The sequence below is a fragment of the Meleagris gallopavo genome, chromosome 26 (genome assembly GCF_000146605.3).
Source record: "Meleagris gallopavo isolate NT-WF06-2002-E0010 breed Aviagen turkey brand Nicholas breeding stock chromosome 26, Turkey_5.1, whole genome shotgun sequence".
Classification (NCBI taxonomy): domain Eukaryota; kingdom Metazoa; phylum Chordata; class Aves; order Galliformes; family Phasianidae; genus Meleagris; species Meleagris gallopavo.
The window spans coordinates 3,900,880-3,911,471 of NC_015036.2; the positions used below are offsets into that span (position 1 = coordinate 3,900,880).

General features: G+C 53.0%; 1 protein-coding gene across 1 annotated transcript; it reads right to left on the reverse strand.

Moving 5' to 3' along the window:
- OAF (out at first homolog) lies at positions 1-10,588 on the reverse strand (the record flags this gene model as incomplete). Its single annotated transcript, XM_003212688.2, has 4 exons — positions 1-1,350; positions 1,778-1,958; positions 2,466-2,600; positions 10,415-10,588. Coding segments are annotated over 4 exons (765 nt in total), but the record flags the coding sequence as incomplete, so codon positions are not given.
- Between the last annotated feature and the right edge of the window lie 4 nt (positions 10,589-10,592).

Here is a 10,592-nt window from a genome sequence, read left to right on the forward strand (position 1 = left end):
TTTTTTTTTGTGTCAAAAAAATCCTGGATTTTAGGCAAAAAGGCACACAATAAAAGGCTTCTCACCAGGAGGAAGAGGGCTTCCCCATAGCCCCAAGAGCCCCTATCCCCTAGGATAGCCCCTGCTTGTTCTGAGTAGAGTGAAAGAACTCACAGCGCTCTGCAGCGCTTTATGTCCGATGCCCTCCAGGTGTATGGTTGGCCCTGGCACCATCCATGCTCACACACAGGGCAAACCAAGGCACAGCAAAGCAGTACGGCTGCCTAAGAGCTCCTTGTGAAGTAGGATGCGAGGCTGGGCGTAGATGGAGAATGTTATTTTCCCCTATCTGCAATGCCCATCTGGGATTGCCCCGCCTTGTAAGTGCACTGTTAGGATGGCAGTCACACATTTCTGGACGTTTCTTGCTCAGAGGGTGAGGCATGGAACCAACACAAAAAGTTGGGCCTTCACTAGTCTAAGTAGGGGTGAGTTACAGCCCTCATTACCAGCCCCTTTGGGGTAGAAATAATTGCTGGGATACATCCCCCCATAGCATCTCATAGCCACAGGAAGGACATAGCAGCCGGTTGGATGCTAGGAAAGCTACAGGTAGGCTCAGGGTGGGCTTCACACCTTCCTTGTTCAGGGTTTGTGATCCCACACCTCAGCTGTTTTCCCATTGGGAAATGCTGTCACATCACCAGGAGGTGGCAAAGTCAGCAAAGGGGTTTTGGTGGCAGAAATGTTGGACGATCCAGCTCTGTGGGATGGCTTCTCCCCCTGCCCCAAAGCAGCTGTGGTGCTCACAACTGACCCCTTCACACCTGCTAGCTCCAGAGCAGGGCAAGGCACAGCCCTCCTGCTGCTTCAGGCCAGCAACCCGTGCAGGACAGCATCACCTGCTCATCACAGCACGAGGCAGCATCAGGATGGGGGCACAGGGGGCCAAAAGAAAGGCACATTCACAGAGCTCTCCTGGCACAAGGCATCGCTGCAAACCAAATTCCTTCTTCAGAGCAGCTCCAGGAGGCCCTCAGCACTGCAAGCAGGAGGGCAGACAAGCCACTCCTTAAGGAGGCCTGGCCCAGCTCTGCTAGGTCTCCTCATCCCAGAGACAGAGCTGCTTCTGCGGCACGTAGTAATCAAAGGTGTAGCCCTTCTGGCAGCTGCGGATGCCGCATTTGTAGGAAGAAACCTTGCCTGCAGCATCACGACTCTTGCAGTACTTGAGCATGCACGGGTACCACTCGATGCTCAGTGAGTAGCTGCAGATGCACGGCTTCCAGCGGTCCGTGCACAGCTTGCAGCGCTGCAGGTCGGGCAGGTCAGATGTCTGTGGCAGGACCTCGAACATGGAGCCGTCCATCCCTGCAGGACAAAGCAGGAGAAGTGCTCAGGGCACTCATTGCACCAACCTTAGGGTGGAGGAGGAGATTGAGGGCAGAGAGGGCAGTGGCAGGGGGTGTTCAACGTGGGTGTGGGATGGGAAGCATGGGAGGAGAACGGGCAGTAGGGAGAACAAGACGAAAGACATAAAGAATGTAAAGAATGCGTCTCTTTTGGGTGATGGACCAGGTGAAAGGCTGCCTTCAGAACACCTAATTAGGTTCAGAGCAGCACTACAGCAGAAACATGATGAAGAACAGAAGAGTACAGCATGGTGTGCACACACCACGACCGTGCAACAGCAAACAAGAGCTGAAGCATTTCATGCCAACCGCTGGCAGCAGAGAGCACAACGCTGTGCCAGCTCAGTGATGGGACCACTTCCAGCCCCAGCAAAGGAAACTTTTACCTTTCTCCAGCCAAAATTTGACATCTTCTTCTCGGGTATAAATTGCTTCTTTGGCCTCTGCGCAGACGTTGTGGATGTGAGAGCTCAGCTGGGCCCCTTTGCTGAAGTTGACAGCTACGTCCATGCTGAGATGCTCCAGGCCCCGCACCTCCTCTGCCTGCCGCACTGTCCTGGGGTTCTTCTGCAACGGATGAGATCAGAACAACCTGAATCCTGGCTTCAGGAAATGATCCCTTGCAGCATGGCAGAATTTCATGCCAACTTAGGAAAAAGTACAAATGGATGCTCTCCTGTAAGTGCACCTGCATCCCACCTAGGGAGGAAGGCACTTAGTGATGTTGAAACTGACAATAATTTGTTACTGCTTTGATTCACCCGTGAACATTTATCAGTGCTCTGTTGTGATGGATGCTCACAAATCAGCAATTCAACAGTGTTGGGCAGAGGTTTTCGTGGTGACAGCTCCAGGCATTCGCTCACCCTTTGACACTGCCCAAATTACATCAGGCCTCCGGCTGGTTTATTAGTAGACCGGGATGGATGCTATGAATGACATTAGCTTAATACTGAGCCCCTTAAGCAGGATGGAAGGTCAAAGGTGGGTCTAACAGAGCCCAGCCACGGGGCAGCTGCATGGGAAGCCCTAAGCAACCCGGGATGGACCCCCAGAAGTGGGGTTGGCTCCTACCTGTCGTAGCTTGGCCATGGACTCGCTGGGGATGATCTCGTTGCGGTGGAGCCGTGTGACAAAGCAGAGTGCTTGGAACTGGCTCTGGCCCCTCTCCAGCTCCCCCAGGATTAAGGCACGGAAGATTTTCACCTCCTGACAAAGAGAGAATTGGAAAAAAAAAAGAATCGTGGAGTGGGTCAGAGGACTTTGGCACATAAGGGGTGAACGGTGAAGGCAGGATCTTGCAGAAAGTTCCAGCCCAAAGAACAGAGTCAAAGGTCTCATACTTCTGCTACCTGAGCTCAGGTGTCTGCTCCCAGCTTCCATCCCACCCAGGCCTGCAATGCAGTAACGATGTCTAAAGAAGTAATGGTTTGTTTGGCAATCCCAGCATAGCAGGGACAGACTGCTGCCAGCTCCCACCCCACATCCCTGCTCCCTCAAGCAACAGCTGGGGCTCATCCTTCAACAAGCAAGGAGCTCATTCTGTCCCAGCAAGAGCTGCTCACCTTCAAACCCACCCCTTGAGGCTCTCCCATTACAGGCAGAGGCTGCCACATTCCCACACTCTGCTCCAAGCTGTTTCCTTCACCCTTCAGCCTGGAAAAGCCTCGTGTTGGCTCCATGTCCCTCCAGGAGAAAAGCCACTGACCTCAAGTAAAGCAGCACCAAGTGCCACCACGAGGGTTTCACTTCACCAGGCTGCAACAGTCTCAGGAGAATAAGTTTAAAGGGGAAAGTGCCTCCCAGTGTTTCATCTTCAAGCGTGTAAAGGAATAAACCATGTTAATGCAGCAGCTGAAGCGTGCAGACCCCCCCCCACCACACAGGCAGTGTTATTAGCAGTGTTAAACAAGTTCATTGGTGCTGTTAGTTTCTGTAACGTGGTCTGTCCTGCTCAGAGCCCCAGTGTGTGACCAGAAGGCAAGAGGAAGGGACAAGAGGAAGCACATCATGTGCAGGAAGGCATGACGGTGAGGGTGGAATGGGTGAGAGGACGAGACACGCTCAGTCCCAACACTGCACCATATAACAGCACTACTGGGACTGGAGGACCTTTTTCCAAGCAACAGCCTGACAGAGACCAAAATGTTCCAAAACTGCATCCCAGTCCATGTTCTGTACCAAGTGAGGCTCATTTTTTCCCTCCAAGCTACAAACTTCGTGAGCTGTAACCAAAGCTCTCTGGAGGCAGCTGGTCACGGCTCCCATCTGCCATCAACTAATAATAAATATATCCCAGGTCTTTGGTACTGCAAAGGTCCTCATTTGGCCAATAAACTACTAACAAGCTGGGATCAAGCACGGTCGAAACCTGCACCAACTTTTGTTCAGCAAACATCACACAGTCATCATCTCCACGCGTATCATCATCTCCACGCATCGCTCCGGATGAGTGGTCCCAACTTCTGAGAACAAATTACTCATTTCTGGAGCCAACAGCACGTGGAACAGAAATGAAAGTCATGAATTGTTAAAGCCAGAAGGAATCCATTACGATCAGCTGCAGCTTGACCTTCCTCGGTCAATAGTTTTGGCATCTCACATACACAGCTGTGCCAAGGTGCTGCCTTCTGGCCCCTGGCTGTGCCTGCTGGATGGCCACAAGGTCACGTTCTTCCAGCCCTCCTGCCCAAGAGGAAGTGAGCCTCTCTGTGGCTCTGAGCCACGTCCCCTCCAAGGTTTTCTCCACACCAGGTCATGCAGGCCAGCATTTTCTGCCTTCCCTGTCCAGACAACAAAAGGACACACAATTCAGCACGCATCCAAAAGCGCTGCCATCAGCACTGCGCTTCCCTCCCCAGGACAGGGGAACGGATATTGTTGGATGCATCTGTTGTGCTGAAAACTCAGTGCAAAAGCAGGAATCAAAGGGGATTTGGAAAGAAAGAGATACTGATTGCTTTTGCCCACAAACACCAGGCTGTTTTAATCACTGCCTTTAGTGCTCCTGGGTTGACTGACACCTCTGAGCAGACATGGGAAACATCTGAGAGCGTGGCGTAGCCTGGGAGGCAGCAGCAGAACTCAAAGCTGCTGTGTTCTCCAGGGTCTTACAACAGCATCTGAAGGCATTTCATTTAAGTACAACAAAAATAAAATAAAATAAAATCTAAAGGAAAGCAAAAATACCATGAGAAAAGACAAGTTGGGCTTATTTAAGTGTCTGGGGTTACGGCTGAAGCAGTGCAATGGGAGAATGAGAAGAAAGCAAAACATCCCAAACTTGACGTTGACCTAAGAAAAACTCAAACTGAAACATTCATGGAAATGAGATTGCTGCTGAGTCATAACTTTTTGACAGCTTTAATGGGGACAATCCCCCCTGAGACAGCAGCACTGCAGAAGGAGCCCCATCGCTGCATCTGGCCCAGCTGTGCTTCTCTGCTACAAAGCATGGCCAGTGCCTGAGCCTGGCATCTCCTCTTCACCTATGGATTTTGTTTGACTTCACTTTGCACCATCAGCATTGGGTCTGGAAATAGCAGACAGGAACAGGTATGCTCTGCATTAGGTCTGGAAACCTCAAGTGGATGTAGGAGATGAATGACAGCGCAGGACTTCCCAGCCTGGGGGTGATTTTTGCAAAATGGGAGGATGTTGAGAAACAGAGTCCAGGTAACCCTTCAAAAATTCTTGGTAAGGGGTGGGAGGATAGGGAGAAAAGCACAGAAAAGTGGTTCTGCAGTGAGGATACAGCTGGAAAAGAGATGAGAGAAAGGGAAAGACAGCAAAGACCAATGGGAACTTGAGAGGCAGGAGGGGAAGCTGATGCTGACCCATCCTTTCCTCCACCCCAGGTTCTCCTTTCCCAGCTCATCCCCTCCCATCTCTCCCCTGGGCTCCCCACCTCCCATCACAACCCCTTGTGCTGAATCAGAGCCTCTGCACCCGGCTGCCCACGTACATCAAACAGCAAAGGCAGATCCTTATCTCAACCAAGCCTTCCACCAGCCCTGCTGACACTGCTGCGGTCAAAGCCTTCAACCCTCAGAGACCCCGGGGAGGGGACGTGCCTCTGGTGTCCCCAGGGTGCCGGCCACTTCCATCCTCCAGTGACTCAGCTCAGAGAGTTCCTTGGAAATACCCCAACCCAACAAGAGCTCCTTGGCTTGCCCTCCCTGCCCTTGCTCTGATAGCAAGAAGCTTGTCACACCAAAAATATGCCACGCTTTTCACGTGGAAAGAGCCACCAAAGGGTTTCCTGCTCCCAGAGAGCCCTTCCCTCCCCAGGCACCTCACCTCGCTCCCACCAGGAAGAGCAGGAGAAATCAGTGCCAAGGTCGGTAGCCAGCCAAGGCAACCCAGTGCACCTTGAATTCTGGGTTTCTGCAAAATTTCCCAGCAGAGAACAAGCCCTGACAGAGCATTGCCTCTGCAACGCAGGGACTCTCCAGATGAACTCATCACGGGGGCGTTGAGAATGGTTGGCCCCAACCCGGGTACAGTTACAGCTATTGTTTGGCTTTGGACAGGACGGTGGTGCAGCAGGGAACAACCAGTTCTGCAGCTGCAGCATTGGGGGAACCGCAGCCTGGCAGGGCATGGGGAGAGCAGCTCCTCATCCCTAAAGGAGACAGAAAAGCTGCACAGCCAGTTCCCTGCATGCATGGAAGCAACTTCTAGCAAAGAGTTAGATTGCGTAGAAGTGCAAAGAAATCACACAGCTTCCTCCCTCCCAGCGCTGACCCCCACCAGCTCTTCCATGGGCTGCCATCTGGGGTGTGGGAACAATTCCACCTCCATTTCCAAGCTGGATCCTGCAGAGACATACGAGTCTGTGTGGTCCAGATCAGAGCCCGGCGTCTCGGCTTCACGTAGAGTAGAGCAAACCAGTTCTCAGGGAAATAAATTATTTCAGTGCTTTCCTCCCCCCAATCCATTCAGCATTCCTGCCAAACTTATCTCCCTCAGGGACATTGGCGTTGCTGAGGGATCTGGTTTTGTCTACGCAGGGGGGGCACAGGCATAGGGAAGCTGTTGCTTGGGCACTGGGAACCCCCGACCCCACATCTCCCCCATTACCAGCAGTCTCTGCTGTGGTCGTGGCCCTGCCTGCAGAGCCCCGGGGAACTGCTAGAGCTGGCCAGAAAGTTGTTTTGCTTGTACAGCACAACTCTGCAGAGCGTGTGTTATTGCAGCCACGCTGGGGGGGGCCAGCCAGCTGAGTTACTCTGGCTAAGAGGGGATTATGGTTTAACCCCTCTTCTACCAGAAGGCACTTTGACGATCCACCCTAAAGCTGACTTTTCCAGCTCTGCACCCTGAATTCCAGGAGCATCCTCCAGTTCTGCATCCTGCCATGTGAGGGCTGCCCAAAGACAGCTCACTCTCAGAAGCCACTTCAGAAGCCAGATCCCGCCCCAGCAGCAATATGCCTGGGGCTGGGCAGGAGCAAAGGGCAGAGCTCCTCCTGCAGCCACTGCATGCAGCACAGCCACTTCCCTGCACTCAGCCATCAGCTCCACCAAACGAGCATTCTCAGCCACCTCATTACACCCCAGCACGTTTGGCTCTCACCCCACATTGCTCCATCCCTCCCAGTGAGAGTTAGGAAGACCCCTGCTATCTAACAGCAGGCATCTGTCCCAGTGGGGAACAGTGAATACATTTCAGTGAGCTCTCCATGGAAAACAGAGGAATTTGGAGGTCCCTGGTCCATCCTGCCTGCTAACCAACTCCTATGAGCAGCCACACCAGGTATTTCAGATGAAGCACAGCAACAGAGCTGGGTGATTCTTTCTAACTCATCCCATACAACTAGAGCACATTCATCCTGCCCATGGAATAACTCTCCTTATATACATATTTTCGGTACCTCTACAGAGGGCAAGAGGCAGCTTTCCACATTTTACAGATGCCATCTCTGTATGGATGCTTTCCTACCACCCCTGGTCCTTTAGCACCTAACAGGATGGGCCTCAACTTTATTAACAAAGGAACCCAAAGGGGCCAGCAGCAAAAGGGTTACCACACCAATAGCCATGCTTTCCCCCTTGTGTTTCCAGCACCATTTTTCCAGCAATCAGAAGGAAAAAGAAACTTCTCTGTATCTTTGTGCTGACCTTGGGCTAGAACCACCCACTTTGTTCTCAGGCCACTGTTTAACAGCTGGCACAGTCATGTTTTTGAAATCAGACACAACATTTCAAGTTGCTGTCTCCCCTCCATCCTTTCTGCAATAAATTTTGTGCCTTACAGCACAAAAAGTTGGCAAAGAATTGTTCTCATCACATCCTTCCAAACTGCCAGAAAAAAAATGGGTTTTTGCTATTGCACATTAAGTCCCAGGTTGGGGTCCCACTGAGCAGTGCCTAAAGGAATGAGGAGAACACCATGGTTTGCACCGAGGACACGACTCCTCCAGGTTCAGCTTTGTAGGGGTGGAAGAGAAAGGTTAAAGCCCACCTCTGGAGCACTGCTCCAGCCCCACTCAGCTTCCAAAGCAAAGAGCTGAGCCATGATCTCACTGCTCCTTTCTTGTCCTGTCCATGGTCTAACAGCAATTATTTGTCAGCAAAATAAAAAAATAAGAAAGAAAGATCTGCCTTTGGAGTGCTCCCCTACAGTTTAAGCCAGAGAAGTGGAAAAGCATTTGCGGAGAAACCCAGCAACCCAACCACAGCACGACCACACAATCACAGCTTGAGAAACCCTGCTTTACAACCCCAGCTGCCTTCACAGAGAGCCTGCAGACCTTCTCTCCAGAGAGGAGAAGTTGTATCATGCTGGAGAGATGAGCACCACCACAGAACAGGGAAATGCCTGCGTGCAGCCAGGGGAACAGGTCAGCAGGGGATGCCTGGCCAGGCAGCTGCTTGCTCACATCATTGCTCACTGCTCCACGCATTCATCTCCTCCATATCTTGTTGGCTTTCTTCAGCTTTGCTCCAGCAAAGCCATGAAACAGAAACAGCCTGTCCCTTGCTGTTGTAAAGCTGAAGGTTGGGAACAGGCTGCACCAAGGCTGCTGCTTGCAAAGCTTCCAGGGAGCACTGCCTGTGCATCTCCACCAGGAGCCGAAGGCATGGATGGAGCTAAGGACTTAAAGGCAGAGATACCTTCAGAGAAAAGCCCAGCTATAAGCAGGATGAGAGCAGGAGAAGAGCCAACACACACAACCATTGGATTTGTAGGTGAGATTTGAGGGCAAGACCCTGCATGCAAGTGAAAAGAGCTGGAAGGGTCAACAGCTCAGGACATCAGAGCTCCCCATGTCACTCCCCAGACCCCCAAAGGACCGACCTAAAGTTCTGTGCAGAGTTTGGAATTCCCTCAGCCAGGAATGCGCTGTGGTATGCAGTTTTACAATCTGGAGGCTTAAAAGCCCCCCTGGTGTGCCATGTCTTCTTGGAATTTATTTCCTCCCCCCCCCCAACAAGAGCCATGGGACTGTTTCCTTGCATGTGTGCTGGTGTGCACGCTGTCCCAAGTCAGCATGGCTTCTACTGACATCTCTCGACTCTGCTGACAGCAAAAGACCATCAAAGGGACCAAAAAGGTCCACCAAAAAGGAAAAGAGGCACCAGGGGAGTCCCTGGGAGAAGGCTCCAAGGTTCTCAATGGCTCAGAGCACCACTCCTGCCTACCTCGTGGCTTGGAGCTTCCTCTTGCCGCTAGCCAAAGTCCACCAGAACAAACAGTGTGAGCAGAGGGCTGGAACAAGATAACATCACGGTGCCACCTGGACAGCTGTGCCACTGACACGGCAGCACACAGCTCGTCCCTGGGCAATAGGAAATCCACTGCATCCAGCTTGTTAAGCTCTGCTGCGCTGGCTCTGAAGTTCTCATCTCCTGCTGAGAAGCGTGGGATCTGTAGCTTCAGCTCTGTGAGCATCACCTCCCTGCAGAGAGGCCACAGGGCCTGGGAGAGGGCTGGGAGGAGGGGGCGTGGCAGTTCCAGGTTGTATGGGAAGTGCTTGGCTGGCAACAACACACACACACACACACACACACACACGTGCTCTCAAAGACAGCAGCCATCCACCTGAGGAACCAACCGCACCCCGTATGTGGCATGGAGAGAGATGCCCTGGAGACATATAGAACATGCTCAGCCCATGCAGGAGCCACGGACTGGAGCTCTCCCCATCACACAGACACTCTCCTGCCCCGACTGCTCCATGCCCCACTGCAGCTGCCAAAGCAGTGCACCTCTCAACTCAAGCAGGGAGAAAAAGACCTGCTGCACTCAGCTGGGCAGGGAGCAGGTGATGCTGCTCATCCCACTGCAACCTCACCACCTCCATTCCCCACACAGGCAGCCCAGGCTACAGGTGAGAGTGTCTGCAGGGCACAGAGCTACACATGCAGAGCTGCTCCATGCAGGCTGCGAACAAAGACCCAGCAATGCCTGCAGGTCTTTGGACCCTTCCTCCTGCATGCACAGGAGCCCACATTTCTCACAAGTGGTTACTGTAGAATGGTTTGAGTTGGAAGGGACCCTCAGAGGCCACCTGGTGCAACTTCTCTCTAATTAACAGGGACACCCACAGCTCCAGCAGTGCTCAGAGCCCCATCCAGCCTGACCTCGGCTGTCTGCAGGGATGGGGCACCACCACCTCTCTGAGCAGCCTGTGCCAGCGCCTCACTGCCTGCAAAGAACTTCTTCCTTATATCCAATCTAAAAACTCCCTGTTGCAGTTTGAAACCATAACCCCTCGTCTTAACAGATCTGCCTGGACCCCCAGCCAGGCTTTACCAGAAGGAACAATGTCACATCCCACAAAACTCAGCACCCCGATCTGAACTAAGCTCAACCAGGGCAAACGGTCCCGAGTGCAGCCCTCTGTCTCCCAGCTAAGAATCACCGCGGGCGGCAGAACGCACCGTGAGTCGTTCGCCAGACCGGACCAAGGGAGAAAACAGGTTTTCAGATCACACCCTCACTTCGGGGAGAGGGGAGCATCCCGGGGAGCGCCTTCCCAGAGCACGGGGAGCGGGCAGATCCCCTCCCCACCTCACCTGTCTGAAGTCGGCGGTAAGACTGATGAGCGCCCCGTCGGTTTTACGCAGCTCCAGGCTGATGCAGTCGGAACCGCTGTCCGCTTGCAGGCTCTCCTCCGTCACCTGCCCGCCGGGCAGCCGCACCCGCACCCGCAGCTCAGCCCTGGCAGCGGGGCCGGGTAGCGGGGCTAAGGCG